At 39.4% G+C, this 24,274-nt stretch overlaps 1 protein-coding gene across 6 annotated transcripts in view; it reads left to right on the top strand.

Annotated features, from left to right (window-relative positions):
- The window catches only part of Ddr (discoidin domain-containing receptor 2), a 334,142-nt gene that overhangs the window by 254,518 nt on the left and 55,350 nt on the right, over positions 1-24,274 (top strand). For all 6 annotated transcript variants that reach the window (XM_076429974.1, XM_076429972.1, XM_076429976.1 and 3 more), the window contains 3 exons: positions 1,942-2,149; positions 7,338-7,493; positions 11,619-11,794. In XM_076429974.1, coding sequence (XP_076286089.1) covers positions 1,942-2,149; positions 7,338-7,493; positions 11,619-11,794 — 540 coding nt within the window. The remainder of the gene's footprint in view (positions 1-1,941; positions 2,150-7,337; positions 7,494-11,618; positions 11,795-24,274) is intronic.

Here is a 24,274-nt window from a genome sequence, read left to right as displayed (position 1 = left end):
AGCGATCCCCACTTCGCGCGCCAGAGCTCCCTCACTCCGACTCATCCTCACTTCACTGGCCCACTTCGCACCGAAGGAGCTCAGTGCCTTTGTGTGGTTGTAGTGTTCCGTTCATTCGGTTCCATTTCGCACAATTTCGGACTCCACGAAGAGACGTCGTCTCTCGAAGTCATCCCCTCAATCTATCTCGCGTATTTCCATATCTTGCGTTTCTATATCTTACTATTTCATACCAGTATGTATTACTAATATACTGCGTTCATTTAAAAAAGACTAAAAAGTAGAAAATAAAAAAATATATTAAAAAAACTTTTTAAAAGCCACGCTTATATTAAAATGCACTAAAAAGGAGAACATTTTTTTAGACATTAGTGACTATAAATAAAAGCGTGGAGCGCCCACGAAGATTACGTCAATATAGTTTAATCACTAATTTAAAAAAAAATTATTTTCTCCTTTTTAGTGCATTTTAATATAAGCGTGGTTTTTAAAAAGTTCTTTTTTTATATATTGTGAAACACGAACTCCGTTTAAACAGATTCGACTGTATCCGGTCAAAATCGGCACACAAACGTTATAATTGTTCTACCTCCCTATAAAAAACTAATTCAAAAGGGTAGGTATTCTAGTGACTATTGTGCTTTTACAACCAAAAAGGATTGAATTTGGTTTTTTTAGGCATTGTAACTTCCACGCACACCCACTTGTAATTCCTGTTCGTTCTCACGGATTGCAAATATTTGTTTTAACAAAAGCAGCTGAAAGCAGTGTACCGGATCGCGACAACACTGATATTTGTAACTTGAACGGCGTTTTTAACTATTCAGAGCCGCAGGAAAACTGTAAATCGTGGCGTACACCGATATTTGAATGTTTAAAGAACGCCATGCCCGGTCTCGCGGCTGAATCATTTAAATCCAAAAATCATGTTCCGCTTTTCGAGTATAAGGTCGACGAGAAATTCATCCTGTCATGGAACACCGTTTATTTATCGAGCGAAAAACGTGTCGTAGAATCTGGAGCGACTCTATCGCCGAGGGATTAAATTTTTAATTCGATCGACGCGACAGCGACACAGCGTTTCTCCTGCACCTCTACCGAGAAACTAGATTACCGGGGAGTGGCCGATAGTTAATGCTCTATTCCGTGTACATATCTCGCGACGATGAAGAAGAAGACGAAGGGTTTCCATCATGCCCGACGATTTCCTCCCTGTTTACCAATCGCTTCATCCCGCTCGCGTACGCCGATGTATAGGATCTGTTCCTTTAACCCGCGAGCGAAAATGTCGCCGCTGTTTTCAATAGCTCCAGGAAATTTATAAAGAATATTTGTTTTTTAAAGGCAGACTTTGCTATAAAAAGAATCACTTTTCTTTGAGATTTTAAAGTCGTCAATGTTCAGCAAGTAGCTAGAAAGAAGGTAATCTCAAGGTTTTTAAAATGCAATGACATGGATTTTTATATACATTTTGATTGGCAGCACCAATGAAAACTAAATTGGCTCGTAATAGGAATATGAGCAAAAATCCACCAAAAACACTTTATCGAATGGAAGCCTGCATTAATAGGATTTTTTATTATTCATAATACCATTCATAATACCAAATGACATAATACTATACATATATGTACACAATACCAAATGAAATTGATAGATTACGTTTCTGAAGGGTGTTTCCTGAAGGTGTTTTTCAAATTTTCCAATCGCTATATTTACTAAGCTTAGTTATCTAGTCTCGAGTATCACAGAAATTCAGTGCTACCTTGCGTGCTAGTATAGAATAACTGAAAAGGCAGCTATGGCGACATCACTGTTGATTTCCGACTCATTTCGGCCGGCGAATCATCGCCTAAAAGGCGGGCCACGTGCAGTCGAACGGCCGAAGTGTACACAGAGCCGAGCACACAGTTTGCGAGCATACACGTGATTTCTCGGCAGGTCTTTTCGTACGCGAAGGTTTATCTTGGCGCCGGTGGGAACCAGTTCAACGGCGAACCTGTCCAGTTTTCCTACATCCCGGACCTGGTGTTGGAGCAGGCTCGGGACGTAACCATAAAGCTGCACTCGCGAGCCGGTCGGTTTCTAAAGCTGCAGCTGTATTTCGCGGCCCGTTGGATCATGCTCAGCGAAGTAATCTTCGAATCAGGTAAGCGGGAGGGGAACACGCAACAACAACAACCTCGGGGGGGCCCTCGATAAAAATCTATTCCGCCCTTTTCCCTCGTAAACCGCGTTCCCGTAAAAAAAAATATAAGAGAGAAGAAGAAAAGTTACGCGAGCGATGTGAAAAATGGGAACAGCGCGAGGGAACACGAAGATATCACGAACGAAATAACTTCTCGCGGATTTCGAGGCTGCCGGCGCAACTTGTTCGTTTACCACCAGCCGTAGAAAGTCCCGCGGACTCCGGGATCAAGGAACGGATGAGTTTCGGAGTCCTCTTTCTTCGGGATCCCCCGGCAGATTCGATTTCCAATTTTCGGTGACACGCTCCCGTCGTTCCGCCGTCGGAACGATAGAATTATTGGGGAAGATGAAGGATAATCAGGCGACGCTCTGCGCTCTGGTTGATACGTCAGATCACCGACGCGACGTATCCGCGACGACGGAACAATGGATTCCTAGACGCCCCGGAACAAGACGGAATTTTTCCGGCGCGATCGTTAAATGGAAAATGCTTAGCTCGAACGTCCATAAACTTCGAATCACCGCGCTGATGTCGATGGGGAGAGTGAGCTTTGAATCGAGCCGCGGTTTTGAACTTGGAAGGTCGTAGAACTCGAAGTTTGGAAAGATGATTTTCTGATGAAAGATGTTTTTTTATTATTGAAGTAAAATTGTAGTCACTCTTTAAAGCGTAATGCGTAACAGCATAACATGAAACGTCTTTAAACCATTGCCTTCTAATGACGAGCCAGTAATGTATTCTTGAAACATCCGCAACTCTTCTGTTATATTTTTTTTAGTAACCTTTCGTTTGTTATATTCTCTAGCAACGAAGATCCAGACTAACGAAGTCAATTGCACATGTGAACAATAGACGATTTTAAAGAGTGCTACATGTGCGACTACATGTTTGAATATAATACATAATATGTATAAGACGTACCTCTTAAGAAAAAAACCGTATAAAACTTAGGATTTATCAAATAAATAGAAATTAAATGTGTTATTCAAAACTTGTGTTAATATAGTTGTTATTTATTATAACGAAATTAGAAAACCTATGTGATTTCACGTAAAATAAACTAAATCTTCAAAAACTTACATCGGTGACTAATGGGACCGGTTTCCTAAGTCGTACCTAAGAATTCAATTAAGCAACAATAATAATTAAAACGTACTTTTTCATTAATCTGTTTAGATGACACAGGTATTCAGTTAGTACAAACATGCGTCTCGAAAGGAACCGCGCAGATCACATTTCACGTCGAAATATGTATCGGTTTTCATTGGCCTCGATTAAGCATAGACGGGCGAAAGAATAACTCTGGGAGGGGAAGTTAAATAAAAATCGAAGGAAAGCGATTCGCGCCACGTTCACGGGAAAGCGAACGTGAATTATATGGTGCCCGGATGGCGTGGAATTCCAACCACTTCGGCGCTAAGCAATCGAAGTTATCTTTCGCGGAACGAGAAAACACCGGCGCACTGAGGGAATGATTAACGATGGTTTCGCTCTATCGGCGTGCTCGGGCTCGTGCCGACTTCGCCGAGTGAAAACTTTTTCAGGGCGTGTGTTTCCAACGAGTAAGTTTCGCTTCTGGTTCGCGACCACGTGCTCTCGTTCGAGCAACGTGCCGCGGATACTTGCGCTCTTCGCCGTCCGCCATCTTTTCGATGCCGCTAAAGTAGTTCGCAAGATCGCTTACGATGGTTTCATTAACATGCTAGATAGCGCCATTTGTTCTCCTCACGGGCTTTATAGTTGTAATATTTTATTGGAGGCAACCTGTTCGCTTTGTGTGATAAATAATTTATCCTTTTCTATTAAGGGATCTTTTCGAATCTCAATGAAACGTACATATGATATGGATTTAGAAAACGTAAGGGTTTACATTTAAATCTTCTCTGCATAATAAAAAGTCTTGCAAATTTGTCAAACAGGTTGTCCAACCCTAAGCATTATTAAGCAGGTCGTTCTTTAGGTCATCCCATAAGTTCGTGCCGACTTTTGTGTATACATCTCGTGTGTCGATTTATGAACTTTACGGCGATAAGGGACCAATGCACTTAAGCGTAACTGTTCGGGATCAGTCTAGAGAAGGTTTTCGTGGGTATAAGATCATGAAATAGTGAACACAGTGATTCCTAACAGTGAAACATCATGCGCGAAACGCGTATCCATTTCCGACATCTCATGTTATATGAATTTCGGAAAGGAAGTTCAGTAACAATCGCCACGAACAACATATGTGCTGTTTACGGAGAAAGTGCGCTTTCATCTCGTACCTGTAGGAAGTGTTTTCAACGTTTCAAAGGTGGGAATTTTTGTTTAGAAAACAAGAAACGTTCAGGGCGTCCTCCTCAGACAGACACAAAGTTTATCAGTTGAGGAGATGTCAAATGCTCTGAAAATGCCTGAAACAACAGTTCATAGGTATTTAAAAGAGAATGGATTTGCAACCGCTCGAAAAACGGCACGAACTTATGGGATGACATAATATAAGTGTGTGGCAAAATTGTATGGTGTTGGAACAAAAGAAGTTGTCTTATATTTGTACACGAATTGTGGAACTTATGTCTATCATCATAATTTAACGGACGAGTGTATCATGATGTACTGAAAGCGTTCTTGCGAAACCATGACGACAGAATACAATCGCTGGGCGAAAATGGCAGGGTCGTTCATAAATCGAGCAAGCAGATTTCTCGATCGTAAAACGCACACATAACCGATACGAATTCCGCGCGCAAAACCGTCGAATCGCCGGGTCCATTCTCACGATGGATCGGTAACATGCACGTTCCTGCGGTTCCCGTGAAACGAACCGGAACGAAACTTCCTTCTGCGGTCCTCGAAGCGGGAGCCCTCGAAAAGTTCGGCGCCGGTTCGTTGCACCGGCCAAGAGACCGAGACCGTCGTTAATCATTCGACAGTGGCCCGTGGTCTCTTGCTACGAGCGTTAACTTCCATCGGCCGGTAACCGGCGCTGCCGCACACTGATCCAAAGATTTAGTGATACTTCGGCGAAAAATCGACTCTCTCCCGTCGATTTCTAGTCGACACCTACTGCGCTCGCCAACTTCAAAACCGAATGAATTAAAGAAACTCGATGGAAATGTTGTTACAATGATTAATGGGCTTATTTTGTTACGAATTCCACGTTTTTAATTTAATTCAATGAAACCGGAATGAGAAAGTTGAAATTTATCGTAATAGGTACAATTAGAATCCGTTTGTTAAGAATGTGTTGATTAATGCGAGATTAATCACGTGTTTGGAGAAAGTACCATAGTAGAAAATAAATATAAAGATACATTTTAATGAGCAAGTATATTTTTTGCATCTTTTCTGTGGGCAACCTGGCTCATTTATGTCCACGATTAATTTTTTCACTGTTCTAGCCTTTCAAAAAGTCTAAAAAATTGTGAAATCCGCATTGAAGTCTCCATTTTAATATTTTAACTATTAGAACGCCGAAAAAATAGATATTGAAATTTTCGGAAATTAATAACTTGTTATGGTATAGCGATAACATAGAGAGAGATTTCTGGGAAAGTTTGGTGGTGGTGTCCAGCGTGGTTAGAAAGTTGGACCAAAATCTGACTAAATCGTTCGATCCGGGTCATTTGGTTGCCGCAGGCTTCTCGTCGCTGGCTTACCTCGCATTTACGGGCCCGTCATCGATAGGAAAATATATCGGTCCAGCCCGGACTCCTCGCCGCGAGAAGAAAATCGTCGACAGCAATTTCGCGAGCCGTAATTAATGTCTACACTTAACAGGCGAGCCGAGGCGCAATTAACAATTCTCGAACCGGTGTGCTGTGCTCTTTTCAAGCCCGACGCTCATTGAACTGACCGTAAATTAAATGTTCGCCCCCGATGTACTCGGCGCGAGGCTTCACGGCAAAACCCGGCTACGCTGGCAATTTATCGCAATGAGGTGAAAGTTTGAAATACGAGTATTTTGCATCGCGAAATTGCTCGTTCCGCGAACGGCCGTCGGTGTAGGGGCCCCCGTAGAAAACCATTTTCCCCATCTTCATTGTTTTCGTTTCTCATATTATTGACACTACTCGCGTGCGCGCTCGGGCGATCGCTTCGATCGCAGTTTTTCAGCTTACCCAGGCCCGATTTACTTTTAATTAGAAAGATGAAACGGTCCTTTGAGCTCCCGATGAAGCCCGCATGGACCGTCAACCGTCTTTTAATTGTCTGCCCTGGGGTTTTCAGCTTCCCGCTCAATTTATATTTACTTTGGAATTTGGAGATTGCGGAAGATAACTCATCCAGTGTGCTCGAAGTATATAATTCGCGAATATTCCGCTAGGTCAATAAAGACGGGCAACTGTAATATAAATGTGATACGGGATATACTGTTGAATATTGTATAGAACAGATGAAACGGTAAGAGATCCGCAGGGAGAGCTGAAAATACAAATGTTTTCAATTTTCCAATATTTTCCTGGCAAAGCTGCTGTGCAATTTCAAATTTATTGTACTTGTAGTACACGGGATTTTAATATTTAATTATCAGAACGTTGTAGAAACATTTAAGAACGATTGTACAGCTTTCCTTACAAAACACGTTCGAATAGATAAATGTACCCAGTAAATGTCTACAAATCTTTACAATCTTAATCCAGTAGACGACGGCTTGGGACGCCTTTCGACGTATTGCGAATTATTACGAACCACTATGATTGATTACGTCTCCCGGTTACACAACCTCGATTTTTGCGTTTTCGGTCTCGTTTCGTTCAACGAGCGAGGTTCTATCGTAATTGTCATAATAAATTCGAAATCCGTCATTTTGACGAGTTTAACTTCGTGTTTTAAAAATCCTCGAATTAATTGTCGTCTCGAATCTGAACTCCGCAGCTTTTTCGCGAGATAAATTACTCTGGTTTTATGGAACTGTCATTGCCCCGAGTTAAAGAATCCTCAGAAGCTCGGGCGTGGAGCGATTTAAAAAGGCGAGCGCGGTTCAGTTCGTGCGAAGCTAAAGGAGTCATACACAAAGTTAGCATTGAGAGACGAGCGCGAACGATACGACCGCGGCTGTATTAATTTGTCGTCTCATTAATGTGGTATGGCGCGTTTAAAAGATCCGACAGTCGGTTTCTTTGTCAGCCAGAAATTTCATTAGTCTTCTATCCGTGATGCGCAGTAATCTCCGAATGGAACAACACCGAGGACGAGGAGCCGAGGAACAAGAGCGGCATTGTATTGGCGACCGGCAGCCCCTATCAGAATAACGAGGGTCCACTGCAGAGAGATGAAGTAAAGGCCACTTTTAATAAGGAGGAAAACAACGATAATGCCCGTAAGTCTGCCCGCCTGGTTTCTGGTATTGTTGCATTGAAGGGTTCCCTTCGTAATTTTCCGCACGATTTCCACTCTTCTTTACCCCCCCCCCCCCTACCAATTCAACCTCCTCCCTTCGCTTTCCACCCCCTATTTTTCCCGGCCGACCTTTTTTGTGCCTCGATGCCGCACGAAAATTGAATGCCGATCACGAACAGTCCCTTTTTTTTACCATCGCTTTTTGCTTTTTTCCCTACTCGCTTTCTCGTTTTTTTCGCGTTGTTTCTCCTCTGTTCACTTGTACATACAATGTTGATTGGGTACAATGGGGTTGAAAGGGAGACTATAACGAGATTTTGAAAAAACATTTGATTCCCGGCTCCATTATTGTCGGCCGCTTTTCAATGGAACGGCCCGGCGCGATTAATATCGAATGCTTTAATTACACTTTTCAGAATTGCTGTTTATTCCGATAAAATTCGGCCCACCGGTCCATTGCATTTTTTAGTTGGATGCACGATGCACAGCTGTAGATATGTTACATATTTAGAAACGCTCTCTATTTTGATTGATATTTCTAATCGTGCTAACTGTGTGAATGTTTTGTGCAATTCGAGCTAAAATCTCCATCGTATTGTTATCTGTGAAAGTAAAGAATTCCACAGTGATTCTGATATTTCTGATAGATTTGACTATTTTTAGTATTCGGTCTGTAGTATTTTTACACATTTCTTTTTCCCGCGGGGCAATATACTGGTTTCCGTTTGGTTCGCGATCAAATGGAGGACCGAGATTTCTATATATCGATAATGTACCGGTACCGTTCTTTTCTTTCAGCTCCGCCGAGGAGAAAGCAAAATCTAATTAATTTCCTTTCTTCCGGCTCTGTCCTCCGGAGAGCACTTCACTTTGAGCCGAAGCGTTAGGAGGAGTAAACCCAAAGCACTACTGACCGACGTCTCCGTGTCGTCGTCTTGCCTGATAAACGATGTAATTGTTATCCAGCACACCTTCTTTGAGTGATCCGTACGATATACAGTTTAATCGACCGGTTTTATGGCCGAGTTCCGCGAAACTTGTTTTACTTCCTGTAATGCAAATAGACTGAATTTATTGAATTCTTCCGCTTTGTGTGCTAGCAGACACGTCACTTTGACCTGTTTCAAAGTTTCATGAAGATAGTATAAGTCGCATAAGGTCGTTTTCTTTTCTTCCATGTTGCTTCTCATTGCAAATGTGCCACTAAGGGTCACGTAAAATATTGCACCTTTAATTGATATTGTTTGTCAGTGTGTCGTTGGAATTATCATGAGGCTTGCTAGTGTTCTTTTTTAATAGAAAGTACTCAATGTACCTCTATAAAAGTAGCTCAGAACAATAAAAAGGCAAGTAAATGTTATAAACAAATGCGTGAAAATAAAAATTTTATTGGTAAGCTATTGCTGTTCAAAAATAAAAATAATCTTCGAATTGGAAAGAGAGTGTTGGAAAAAAATATCAACACACACACGCAATTCCCCACTACCTGTGCAGAAGAAACCAAATTTAGAAAATTAATTATTATTTGCAATAACTTCTTTTCAATTAAATTAAAGTGACACGTTGGAATAACATTTTTAATTAAAAGATAAATGATGAATTGCTTCAGAAATGTACTTCAATATATTATCTGTTATCAATGTAATAAATGTACTGTTTGATCAATATCCATCATTAATTTTTCAGTTTGGATTTTATTTCTGCACAAGAGAGAAATGCAAACATTATCGAAAGCAATTTTGTCGAGTGACTTTTATGCACTCTGTCCAACTGTTTAGCTATAGTGTTTTCAGGGTGGGTGCTGCGAAGAAAATTAAAAGTCCCCGCGCTCGTGCGTAGAGCTCGTTACATTTTGTTCGTCACGTACGATATTCCGTTTTCTGAGCAATAATCTTCAGTTCAGAAGGAAATCGAAGTAAGAACCGAGCAAGAGAGAGAGAGAGAGAGAGAGAGAGAGAGAGAGAAACTGAGCGTAACGTTGTCTTTCCTGAAGTATATTCGCGTGAAGCGTTACGACACGCGTTCGAACAGGAACAGAATGAGCCTGGTCCATAGCAATCTCAAGTGAAGCGCGAAACAGCTCGAAATTGCACGAAACTTTCTTTCGGGAAGGGAAACAACAGCTACACCAATAAAACGACGCTCTTTCGAACGAGAAAGTAACTACAGCAGAACTTCCCGCATCCGAACTATTAGACGGACATACAGTGGCTCACAAAAGAGTGTCGGAACACTATTAAATTTATTCAATTTAATTTCATTGATAAATTGAGAGTTCTATAATCGAAGTAATAAAGATACTACTGAAAATCGTTGAAATTCAATAAATGCTATTGTATGAGAATACCACTAAACTGCAAGATAAAGCAGTTTCATAGAATTTATATCTTTTTCAATAATTTTATCGAGTTGGAAACCTTGAAAAAGCATTTTCAAATTTTTTAGATGTCTCTACATTCGATCTATTCATTCTTTCTGTATAAAACTTCCACTCGAATAATCACTGTTTTACACACAATATAATATGCGACGAATCTACGAGTTTCGTTGCTGGAATTTTATTCCGTGTTTTTGAAAAATTGCATTCAATAAAATATTGTAACTGCAAACGAAACGAACGATGGCAACGGACGCGTTGAATTTCTTTTATTTAAATAGAGAGTAAGCGAACCGACGCGACGGTGTATGTATGTACACGTTTCTTTAGATACAGATCAAGGAAACTGTTAATATTTAATCCTCATCCGTCCCTTGTGTCAGTTTGACACATTTTCCTCGTGCCACGTTGCACGTTGCAATGGAATCAGCCTTGCGCGTCGTTTTATCATTTTTCAACGACGATACTCACCTCGTTCTCAACGCACAAATATTCCGAATTTATTCTCCCATCGTTTTTGTTACTGTTGTCTACACTGGACGTCGATAAAAAATTTCGTGAACGAGTATACAAAGAGAAAATTGAAAACCCGTTGTGTTTGATGACCAACACAAACTGTGTATAATAATTTATCGTGCTTGCAATATCTCTGAACAAACAAAGAAAATTAATACCTTGGTTACGAGAGGTGGTGCTATAGCGTTCTGTTTTTAATTTGTTAAAAAAAATGTTTCATTCTTTTTTTCCTTGGTTGGATCATCGATGGTTCGATGGTTTGAACGTCGAGTAAAAGCAGTCGGTCGATGAAGGTGATCGACGGTGATCCAATTATGACGAGCGTGATGAACGCAATCATCATTATCGCCTCATCGTGCATTATGCGAGGCCTGCCTTCACGATAATATCCACCGTGATAGGTGATGTACATTGGTGTATCCGGCGGACGGGATGCTAGACGCTGGAGACGTGTATACTACGTGCGAGTCTCGGATCACGTACGATTGTTCATGGGGTCTCAAACGCACGTCCGAATTGAACCACGAGACCGTCGTTTCACTCTTCGCCACCTCTACTAATTGGATGCTATTGAGCACCGTTACAGGGAATTCCCTGTAACTCGCGAAACAAAATAGAAAAGTCGCTGGTAACCATCTCTCACTGATACCGGTCGCAACCTCTTCGTTGTTAGTTAGCTCATCTGTTCTAACACTGAATTTGTGAGTTCGATTTTTTTACGAATACAATGACCTGTTATGAAGGTCACTGAAGGTAATTCGAGGTCAACTACAATAGAAAATAAATTTTGGTACCTGTTATACGCCACTCTATTCGTTTCGACCTGCTAAATACGAATATGACTTTCGTTTTTGGAGGGAACTTCACGTACCCGAAATATTTGTAGTCTCTTTATTACTAGATATCATTCTATGTAAGATTGTACAACTTTACCCCGAGGCCTTTTTCCATAAAATCATAAACAACAGAGACGTTTTATTTCTAATTTAAATGGTTCACCCTGTATATTCGCAAATGGACATTTGCATTATTCGCTACCAGTTGGGTACTCTTTGGATGCTTACCGGTTTGGTAAACTCCTTCCGTTACTACTTGAATCATCAGTATTTGAATAACGAGATGCTGTCAATCACTGTTCGACAAATTAAACAAAAGTCACACAAGTAAATTAGTGCTGTGTTACTACTACTAATTGTTGCTTACTGCTTTTAGTTCCAGAGAAGAGCAAGGAGCCAGAAGCGAGACAGTTCGTTGGTCTGGTGATCGGGATTCTAACTACAGTGATAGTGATGCTATTAGCTGCCATCATGTTCATTTTCTATAGAAACAGAAGACTCAAAGCTGCCCTTGCACCATCCACATTCTACGATCAACACGGTGATCTTAAGGTGAGACAAAATCCCACAAAACATATATAAACACTTCAAATATATTACAGCAAACTATATGCGATCAGAAAATTATTTAAAACAGACACATACGAATCTTCGGTGGTAGTAAGTTTACAGCCTTTTTAAACAATGCTTCATACATTCACTTAAAATTTACTGCCACATCAAATATTTTTCTTTAAATCTAATTTTTGAAGTTGAATATTTTAAATAATTTAATTTTCCTTGAACCTTATGTGTCAGCAATTAAATTTAGATAAAGCGTTGAATAATTTTGACGTCATAATCAGAGCACGGTATAAATCAATGTGAAATTGTCCAAAGTGGTTTGTTTATGAGTGACATTTTAAATACAAAATATAATTTAATTACTAAGCGGTAATTGACGACAATAGAGTGAAACAGGGGTCGGTTTCAGTATATGATATACAGTAATACATTTTGCGATAAAATAAATTGCTGTTACTAACCGTGTGTGTGTTTTATAAATTATTTTTCCCGTTTTTATGGCTTTAGGAATATGTTTAATCCAATGAGCGACACATTTGATACTCCCGTCATTCGCAAAGTTCCGAGCATATTGGATTACCGAAATTCTACTATATTATTTATACGTACATACGCCTCCGCTTCCGTGTCCATAAATTACTTTTGTTCGACTGAAATAATTTATCACATAAATTTATATGTCCATTACACACTGTTCAGAATGAATACAGTTATTAATTGAATGTGTCAAGTTCACTTGACACTTTAATATTTCAAAATCAATATGTTTCTCCGACTCCTTAAAAAATTTCCTGAATTACAACGGTCACCGATGGCATTGTTAGGACTGAAATAATTTATTACACACAGTTCAGAATGAACACAATTACAAGTCCAATGTGTCAAATGAATAATACTTTATAAATAGCGCTTTATAATAATTAAATATCTTCTTTTTCTTTATCTCAGCCTCAAGAAGATTTTCTGTAGTATTTTACAGACTGGAGCTCTTATTATTTTTAATAATATTAGATTACAACGGTTATCAATGGCCTCGTTAGGACACCGTCTTTATTCGTTCCTCTCCATCTTAGTTGATTTAAAGCACTCGCCGTCCGCGCGATTTAAACGAAATTGCAACATAAACATACGGAACCTAAATAAAAGGTGAACAAACAGTAGGGGTCGTAGAATTTTCCCTGGAATTCAATCAGCCGGTGGAATCCATCGTTTAAAACTTTCGAATTACCTTCGTTGCTGAAGTTTACATTGCCCAGGGTCTCATTTAAAATCCTCTAGCTGGGTGCATTTATTTGAACCCAGTTCACCGTCAAATGCTTCATCCTCGGCGATCTTCTCACGACACGTCAGCGATCGAAGAAATTGCTATTATTATCATTACCAATTTATTATTCAAAACGTTTCCTCTAACAGCGACGGTCAAAAAGAATAATCATGGAAAACAGTGATAAGACTAACAAATTATCAAGGTTTGCATTGCAAAGAGCATTCGTTGTATGTAAGTACTGGTTTATATTCAGACATGATTCAAGTTTAAACATTCAGTAAACCTTTGACAGTTCTATAATTTCAGTAACTGTGCAAGAAAAAGTTAGGAACCAATCATTTTTACTGGTTCGGTAGTTCTACTGTTAAGGCTATCGATACATTATTTTTTACTTATTACAATCATTAAATAAATCAATTCCTATTTACAGTAAAGGTCGCATCTATCGTATAGGGTAGCTATTTTTTTATCTCCAAAGTCCGAGCTGAACGTAGAGAAGGACAGCGCGTGTAAAGAGAGACCACGCGCAGGCCTTTGAATTGTGCTGACGACGCGACTGTCCGCGTCTCTATCTTTTCGATACGCTGTCCTTCCTTGCGCCCGAAACGTTCATCGTCAATTAAACCACTAAATACAGTTGAAATTGTATTGTGTTTGGTATCATTTTGCATTAGAAAAATGCCACGAATATGTTCATAAAAGTTCCATAAAAAAATAATGAAAAATAAAGAAGATTAAGTATTGATGGTACATTGTGATGACGTACGGGCGTTTGAACGGTGCCGGCTTCTGCGACTCTCCGCGTCGGGTTAGTAGTGGTTCACATCGATATTCTGAGCCAAGATCAGATTACTAAGTTGGGGAGATATTCTTGGTCGCATCTATCGTACAGAAATTGTTGCGTCTATAGAGGATTTACTCTTTCCCTTGCAATTAACATAGATAATTTTTATGGTGTATAAAAATCAGGATTTTTCAGTTCAGTTCAAAATTTTCCCATATTCTATATGTATATAAAACACTCCTACAAAATCCCCTATCGTAATGGAGATATTCAACAAACTTGTATTCCAAGCTCTTATTCTGGTTGTTATAAAATATCGCATGAAAATAGGAATTTGTATAGAACTGTGTCCAATTTCTTATTCCAGTTCTTAAGAACTGTTGCATCGAAGTGGGAATTTGTATAAAGGTTCACGGTCCAATAAATAGTTCGAATGACTGCGGTCCTGAAGGAGAGGCTCGAGGAATGTCAGAAATTGTCAGCAACGCGAGGCATCTCGATTCGTAACAAGCGAAGGACTGGCAGTCGGAAACCGAAACGTTGAATGCCGTCTCGTTACCGTCCTGGCTAATGCTTTAACTTGACGCTGCCAATTTGGGAAATGACGACGATCTTGTTTCCCCCACTTGTCAAGGGGCCACAATTTTTCTCGGACCCGGAACTCGATGGCGCCTCTCTCTCTCTCTCTTTCTCTCTCTCTTTCTCTTTCACCGACAAGATTCGTTTTGTCCCTAATAAACCCCCGAACCGAAGGGATGGGGGCCACCTATTTGCCCTCCGAGGCTTTTGAGCAATCATGGAAAACGTCTCAGCCGTGTTCGACACGGTGGCTTGGATGCTGGCCATGGAAGTCGAGGCTAGGATGGGAGCTGATCAAATATTTTTCTTCATACTGCTAAAGGACTAGCTTGATCGGGCGTCCATCGTGGAAACGAGGACTCGGTGGAACTAGGACGTCCACTCGGAAATCAGGAATTACGGGTTCCTATAATTTGAAAATGGTCCCTCGCACTTTTTTTACTTTGTCGATAAAAAAATAATGGGATTAAAAAGTTACGATTTTAGGGAGAATAAGTTTGAATATACCCAGTTGTGTGTGTTTCGATTTTGTGGTAATGTTAGGTTGCGAAAATTATGATGAGATGCTAAGTTTGTGTGGGAATAAATATGCAAAATAGATACATGTACATTTATTTGTTCTTCTCGCCCTTATTGGGTAGAGTTATTCTGTAATATGTTGGTATTGAAAGGTATATACAAATAACACGTTATTCGTGCGAAATAATGTAGACACTAAGTATGACACTTTCTTTGGAAATTCTAATGGAACTCTTACTTCAAATTCAAATATGCAACAGGTATTGAATTTAACTTAACATCCCTCCATGTTCTCAATCAATATTGCAGCCAGCAAACTCTTCACACTGAACACACTGTTCGAAGAAACCCATAGTGATGATTAGTCTGCAGATCTTTTTGCATTTATGAAGAAATTGGTTGGATGAAATATAAAACAGTAATAGATCAGAACAATTAGGAACATTGTAATATTGTTTTTAATGTAAGAAAGTCATCAAGAAGTAAAATTAATTTTTATTCGTTTGCTGCTTCCCACAATCAATGTAAAACATTTTTTTTTTGCATAAAGATCCGCAGTCTGGTGATGATTTTACCATAACCTGCAACATTTTCCCAGTATGACGTGTCATTTTAAGTACACGGGTACACATGTATTTCACTTACACGTTGAAAACCATGATCTCTAAATATTGATATCAGCAAACTCTCATCAGTGAACACCGCCCCGGAAGCCCACGTCGATGATCCCATTAGAACCTCTAACTTTCCGCAGCTTACGTAAGCTTGCTCAGACGATGCAAGCAACATTGGTAGACGAAAAAATGCGAAGAAATTTTCACCGCGTCGTATTATCATCCCGGAGTCGTCTAACTTTCATAACGTAATTCCTTCGTAGCATCGGATGAACAAATATTGAGGTGGCGAGTTGCTCGCGATATCCAGGCCGCAGAGAGACGGTTCAAAGCAGCATATTCGACTTTTCTCTTCGGAAAGAGGAATGTCTATCCTGCTCGTAAAGAGTCGGGCTCCGGGGCCGGAATTATTAAAGTTTTATATTTGTTGTCATCCGAGAGCAATGTGCCGTTGACCACCGGCCGAAAAGGCCAGCGTTCTCTCTGTACACGCGGGGCCTGGTAATGAGAGCCGCGTGCTTCAAGACGAAAAATTAATTACCGCTGTTAGCACGGCGGACAGCGAGCGTTGAAACGCGAGGCCGAGGAAAAAGGAAGAAGCGGCGTCGCACAAAGGAAAAAATAAAGAGACGGACGCTGCCAAGGCATTCCAACTTCCCCTTTGTATTGAACAAAAGAAACGAGACGCGATGGAGAGCGTGGAAATATGTAAATGCACGGTCCCTTGGAAAATTGGTATTTAACGAAGCACGAGGCCGTAGGAAAAGCGAGGCGCCACCAGTTCGTACCGGTCGCGAACTTTTCCGCGAGCTGGAATTCTTACGGGGAATTCAATAATGCGCGAAATTTGATTCCCGTTTAACGTGTAACATCCACTATCCAATTACAGTTTAAATAAATTTCTGTAGCGTCCGTGAATTTCGAAGAAAACGGCGTAGCTTAGAATAAATTCGAGCAGTCTCTCCCTCCTCCTCCCTGGTCTAATTATAGTTTAAATAAATTTCTGAAGCATTCACAAATTTCGAAAGAAATGGCGCAGAATATATTCGAGCAGGCTCTTGATTAGTAGAATAAATTTTTCTATTGTCCTGGTTTGTATAAAATTGCGAATTTGCATAAACATCTAGTCGACCGTCTTCCATCACGTTTCTTTTAATTAGGCGGGGATAGTTGAACACGAAATTGCAACCCGCAACTGGAATTGCAAAATTTCATCTATGTTATATTTTTTTATCTCCGCGTGCTGCGAAAAGTGTGCTTTCATTACGGTGCGTTCAGATTCTTTAAAAATGAATTTGTGTGTGATACTAGTAACACGCTCTGCGATACATTTTCTTTTAATAAAAGTGGATCAAACGGAAACCATAAATCTTACTTTATATTTTTGTCGTATATTATTGGGGAGCAATTAGTGACTTTTGAAAGCATTGATATTTTAGCGTTTAAATGAGGGGACTGCAAAGAAATAGATATGAATTCAACGAAATATAGTAGTATTATAATAGAGCACGAAGAATAAGAGAGAATCTGAATTAACGCGTTCGTATCTTAATTTAATTTTTCTTATAATATTTATTCTATTAAAGAAATATGATGAAAAGCGCTGGAAAATAAAGGGCATGAAAATTGTCGATGTCCTGAACTCGTCGTAACTGGATTAATAATAAGCTGAACTTTGTTCTCGTCAATGGACAAGCGCCGAGACTTCGACCCTTCTGCGAAATGTACGGAAGACAGTAATTAACAGGTTGCTGAACGATGGGAAATAATGGGAACCAGACGGCGAAGCTCAATTCGCCCCAGAAGCTTTCTCTTCAAACCTGTTTGCGCCAACGAGTTCAACTTAAGACAGGCGCAAAACAATTGTCCGACAGGAACGTGATGCTCGCTATATTAAAACAAGCTATAAACATTAATTAAATTTCTGCCGTTTGCATAACTGTACTAATGCTCGTGCCACTGCGCACTAATTCTAGTAATCACTCGGGAGAGCTAAAACCGTCGTTGTTCTATTTTAATGCAAATATGTTTCCACAAAGATATTTATGAAACGTCACAGCAATACTTAATACCAAAACCAAATTTACTGCATAAAATAATCGAATTCTTGGAAACATGTTCGTCAAAACTAGTTTAAAGTATTTGCTAATATAAGGTAATGGTAATACGATATTTTTTACAAAATTTGTAAAATTTAAACTTCAAAACAAACTATGTTTATAAAATAATGTTTAAGCTATTTTTACAGATACCGAACTTTAAATTATTTTGCTATAATTATTCTTGTTTGATATTGACTACAACAAACTAGAATTTCAAAAAGAAATTAATAACATACTTATTTATTAGACTCTGTTCAGAATCTTCATCACGAGCTCGTACAAGAAACAGAGTCTACAGGGGACATAATAAAAAGTAGAGAAAATTGATGAAACAGTATGTATTAATTTTTTTAAATTCTCTAAATTGTTATTCAATAGTAAGAAGCATTTATTTTAAGTAGAAAAATGTGAAGCATCAACCAAGTGACTCTGCACCAAAATACAAAAAGATCTCGAAAAATTTTTAACTATTTAGCCCCTAAACAGCTCAAACAAAAAGAAACCACGGGGGACATACTAGAAAATAGAGAAAATTGATGAAAAATAGTACATATACATATGGCGAGACACCTAACGTTACCACCTCAAATATCTTTGTTGTTTTTAAAGATACGTCAAATGTCTGAAGGACAAAGTTGAATGGTTCAGTGGCGCTCACATGACACCAAAAAAAATTTTTGTTTTTATGTGATGTTTTTTAGAGATATCAAGGTCAACTTCATTTTTTTAAATGGAATGAGGTATTTTTTAATACATCAATCGATGTAGCTGGACATTCGTTATAAAAAGGTACTCGAAAAAAGTATGCCGAAAAGTTAGTAATTCAGGAGATATTTCAATTTAAATAATTCTAAAACACCATTACTGTCGTGTACCAAGACATTAGCGTTTATTCCGACATAATTTATTTAGACATTTAACTTTTCGCCATGCATAGGTTAGTACCTTTTTATAACGAATGTCCAGCTGCATCGATTGATGTATTAAAAAATATCTCATTCCATTTAAAAGAATGAAGGTAACCTTGATATCTCTAAAAAAATCGCAATAAAAACAAAAATATTTTTGGTATCATGTGAGCCCCACTGAACCATTCAACTTTGTCCTTCAGACATTTGACGTATCTTCAAAAACAACAAAGATATTTGAGGTGGCTGATTCACCCTGTATATAATTTTAAAAAATTCTCTCTGTTGTTCTGTGAATCGAATGTTAGCTTCCGGAGGTTGCATTTATTACAAAGCACTCTCAAAGAGAGCCTCCGCAAGAGGCAGTTTCAGTTTCGTTGTTCGCGTTCGAGTCTCGCGCCGTTGGAACCAATATAATTCCCGCCGAGTAAATTTTTACCAGCTGCGATCGGGACTGCACGGTGGATGGGCCGAGGGTTGGCACGCAATCGAGCTGACTCCACTTAATTAAAAGAGCCGGTCGCACGGGCGTATTGTCGGCGCGAGAAGACGTGCGTTATCTAGCTCGTTCACCCATCCGTAAGGAAGCCTGTGTACACACGTAGGCATCCTCTAGTGTAGCATCTAGTGTACCAGGGTCCGCTCGCACACGCCACCCTCTGCATTAGCCACCTGCTACTTGTCTCGTCCCGACATTCTAAAGCCGTCGAGTGTCACGATTTCCCTTTTTTCTTCGGCTGACCCCGTTGCACTTCCTGCAGACTGGCAGCCACCCCTCGTTCGAGAGAGTTCACCCGGACATCGACCACTCGATAGGCTTACACTGTTCTCGAGACTATTTATCCGGAGACGGGATCGGCAGTGAGGGTCGCAATATGGATTGGATTTAGCATGCGGGTGCCAATGCTATTGTCACGCTCTAGCCATCCGCACACTGTTCGAATTAAGAGTGTATATTATGATTTTTCATTTTCAGTAAGCCAAACTTTTTGCACTTTCTCTTTAAGTTTAAGTACTGTAGAATATGTGTGCAAAAAGATATATCTTCAAACCAGTAACACTATCGTAGTTATAGTTTTTAACTCGAGACTTTGTAAATGATTTTGTAAAAATCTCATTTTACGTAAAGTATCTAAATAAATAAAAAAAATGCGTTAACCCTTTGCACTCGAATGGTGATTTTGGGGCGTCAGTCAGAATTGCCATATCATTATTTGAAACAGTTTTAAATTATTAAATTCTTCTATGTTCTAGAAAGGACTAAAAATCTAAACGTTGTATGAGAAAATAGGTTCAACTTCATGTGAATAGTATGAAGAACATTACACATAATAAAAATCTTCTAGGTTGAAAGAAATGTCTTGATTTCGGCGTTAAAATTGCTACGAGTTCAAAGGATATAAAACGTAAATACAATACTAATGACCATTTCAATAGCCAAAAGATACCAAAGAAGAAAAATCTGCTGTTTGAAATCACAAATTCCAAGCTACTTTTCAACCTTAGCGATGCAACAATATCGTGATTCTATGCGTTCTGTATTTTCAAGGAAGAATGTCAAGAATTTTCATTGACATACCTATGCAGGCGGTTGAAATGCCAATTCGTATGTAGGTAAATTCTTATATGTAGATGCTCTTTGAAATTCTACAGGAATTTTTTTGTAAGATAACGTAATAGCTATTATCACTGACGAGTGGCATGACAGATCGGACATGCAATGCATTTTTGATCACCATCTCTCGGATTTTCCTGGTTGCATTCTAGAATTGCACTGAACAACCGGCAACGATGAGTTTCATGTTTATTACCAGAAAAGTGTATACCGTGCTCGTTTAAATGGAGAATTATGAAGCATGACGATATGTAAATCAAATTCTGAACCTTGTATCTCATTACGCCTATCAAGCTTTTTATTTAATTGAATCGTACATACAGGCGTTCCCTTCGGTCTCTATCCGACAGCCGAGACAGATTTGTTTCGAGTCGTTTGCCCGTGAAATTATTTAAATATAATTCCAGTCCGTGACCATAAATCGTGAGTGAAAAATATGGTCGACACCATACAGGTAGTGATTTAAAATTTCCGTATTCTCCGTCCCATAAATTCGTGCGAGATGTCCCTATAAAATTATTAATATCGATTCGCACATCATCCCGGCACGGCCGTTTATTTCATATTCATCCCGGCAGAAGCATAATAAATATAAATAAATTGTCGAATACTTATTTCTCGGTTTACGCGGCTCGCCTGACCCCTGTTTTACGTATAAACGTTCAGTCCTTGTCTAAAATTGTAATTGAACTTATTTCACATAAAACTGACGCGAATGGGATTTGAAACACAGTGCATTAATTTCTAATTATTCCAGCAGCAGAGTTGGGCAAAAATTTAATCAACAATTGACAAATAAATTTCTACTTCAATCGTTAATCGCAGTTAACAATTAATCTCCTAGTGTAGTCCTTAAAAAAATTGCGGTTAACGATTAAATACTTATTAATCGTTAATTGGGAATAATGGTTAAATTTCTACTTTAGTTGTTAATTGCGATTAAAGATTACATTCATTTCCATTGTAATCGTGAATCGGATAATTGATTAATGATTAACTGCTGAAACTTCGAAATGAAATACGGAATCAAAACTGTATGAATACTGAAAAAAATGTAAACTGAGTTTTTGTTGAGATACATTTCTGTCAATTCTCCATCTCCGCTCTCTGTCTCTATCTCCCTCCTTATTACAATTTATGGATAGACCGTATGGCGATTAACTACAATACTACGTCAATCGATTGAATCAGTCTCCGATTTTTCAATGATTACTTTTTTAATCGTACACATTAATCAATCAATCTTAATTAAAATTTTAATCGATTAATGCCCAACTCGGTCCAGCAGTAATAAATTAAGAGCCAAATAAATAAACCCCTCAACTCACGTTATTTCATTAACGAAATTAATAAACGTGATGCGATATAAGAGCTTCCCCAATGCTAATTTTTTCTTTTACATTATATTTATTAGCCACAGTTTTATTAATTCCCGGCTCTTCCCTCGATTGAAATTAATTATAGCTTTCCAATTTCGTAATATCGGTTTTCCCGGGTCAAGTATGCGCAATAATTACTAATAAGTGATGGACACACGCCGCGGGGGAGTTAAAAAGTGATTTCCGCGAGGCCTTGTAGTAAATTTCCGATGATCCTCCTCTGACGGTACAACATCGGCGAAGGAATGTCGTATAATTGAAAGAACAGTGGTGCGCGCATGAATTCATTAAATTTCATTGATTTTATTATGATCGGCCCGGTCCGATCGGAGCACGCGTACACCGAGAAACGCTTTCATGGTAACGCCATCGAGGGGCTGTGCGAAAACGAAACGCGGGGGTGGACGAGGATCGGTGAAGGGAGGCGTTCAAAAGTAAGGTAATGCGATTACCGACTTTAGCTCTAGGGCTCGTCACGATACGAGGGGCCCGGCCAAGCGAAAACAGATTATTTTAATTTGAAGCAACAAACTCTCCGATTCCCCGTATACTCTAATCCCCCCCCCCCCCCGCAAATTTGACGTACGCGTGTATCCGCATTGTCCCGGCCAGCGGATTCCGGATTAAGCGACGGCAGAGAGGCCGCCATTTCCGGCGACGGGCATCTTGATGAAATTCAAACAGAGAGTTCGCGAGAATCTCGCAGCTTCTTTCTCTCTGTTCAACTTTTCGTCAATGTCAACCGGCGAATTAGCTGATGGCCGATTCCGAAGAAAAATGAACAGAGCAAACGTTGCTCCCATGAATTGCTGGAATGAAGGGCAATTATCGAGCATGCCAGCCGGGTAAAAAAATAGAACCGAATAATGGTCGTCCACGTTTTGCCGGCTTTTTCTCAGAGCTGCTTTTTATTATTCGCGCGACGCGATTAGCGCGATTCCGACGCTTTTTTTGGAAGTGGACGCTGGTTTTTGGCGAACGTAACTGGAATTGGAATGCGAAATCAACACCACGAGGGAGGAATTATGCTATTTTGCTGGGCAGAATCAACTTTGACGGTTTTTTTGAACGAACGAAACTTGGGGCTATGCATTCTGCACATTTCGTTAGAATATTAATATAAGCGGACGAAATAAAAATTTTCTGAATCGATGATAAGAAATGAATAGCAAATAGGAAATCCTTTCTTTGTTTAACACGTTGAATGTCTATAAACTATTTGTTTGATAATAATTAGAAGAATAGAAGAGGCAAGGTTATTTACCATAACCATACTCCAGTTCTTTATGTGGAATAAAAATTTTGTTCCCGAGTTGCAACAAACTAGAGTGAAATAGAACGGTATTCTCTTTTTTGTACGTTTTATAGGCTGAATGTAATGCAACAGCATTTTTAAATTCTTCTGTCTGTGCAGCATGGTTTACTTAATAAATTGTGGATGATTTTCAAGCTTGGTAAAAAGTTTATGTCAATCATATATGGTTAAATAAACTATATGTTAGGTAAAGAACTAATTAATTTCGTTGAGAATCTCTGGTAGGCAAGTTCGAAAACGTGATACCATTCATTTACAGTTTCAAAAGCAGAGATGTATTATAACAGTAAATGTTCCGGAAACACAGTATGAAATACGATTTGACTCGTGCGATGAAAGCAATTTTCTGTATAAATGTTAATATAATTTATTGACAACTCGAACAATCCACGGTAAACTGCAGATTGAGTTAATCTTATTAAGCAAAACACGGGCAGAGTTGCTTAAGCGAACTGTAAAATTGATTCCATCAATTTCGGTAGTTCATAATTCAAGTTTGAATAAAAGCCGCGCTAAATTATGCGTTCGGTACAAATATCGCGGGGATGATTTTACGCATATGCATGCGGGCTGGGGAAATAGGACGAATATCATCGGGAAGAAGGAAAATCGAAAATTAATGTCCACTTTGAGATCAAATATTCCTCGTGCGGTGATAATTACGCGCGGGCGCGCGGTCCGGCTTGTGAGGACCATTCGGTACATTCATTCGCGTGCCCGCGAGCGGGGTAATTAAATGATAATATCGAGCCGGATATTATTTGCATTTATAATTTTTGTGGTTTTCGCGGATTAGGTGATACGTGACCAAAGATCGAACGCGGAAAACCGGAATGTTCCGTCGGGTCGGGTCGCGGCGGGCCGAGGGGACGGAAAGCGCGGAATAAAGGAAAGAGTAAAGGACACTGGGTAAAGGGTGCAGATGTCGACGAAGGCAGAAAATGTGCAAACATCCGACAGGTTGAGCAGCTTTCACGAGAAAAGGGCGGAAATGTACCCATGGTAATGAAAATGGCAAAAAGCACTCCACTGCTAATTAATGGAAGATCGTTCAGGTCGTTCCTGAAATCCTCTTCTTTGCACGTCTGGGATTTCATCAACGTTGAACGCCTCTCTATTTCGATTTGTGTTTTTCAGCCACGTCCACGACAAATTGGATCTGCGACGATTATCTGTCGCGATTTAGAGCCGTCAGCTGTTCCCGCTTTACCTAAAATCGCTTTGTCCCCACAGCAGAGGCACACATTTTTATTTCAAACTGTTCCACAGATATTCTCACCAGTATTATATTCTTACGGATTCTTTAAATCTATATTAATTTACGTTAATTTATCTAACCTGTACTATATATCCTGGTAAAACGTCTTTTTTTTTATTTATTAATAA

The sequence above is a fragment of the Lasioglossum baleicum genome, chromosome 9 (assembly GCF_051020765.1).
Source record: "Lasioglossum baleicum chromosome 9, iyLasBale1, whole genome shotgun sequence".
Lineage (NCBI taxonomy): Eukaryota > Metazoa > Arthropoda > Insecta > Hymenoptera > Halictidae > Lasioglossum > Lasioglossum baleicum.
This window is presented reverse-complemented; position numbering and strand designations above follow the sequence as displayed.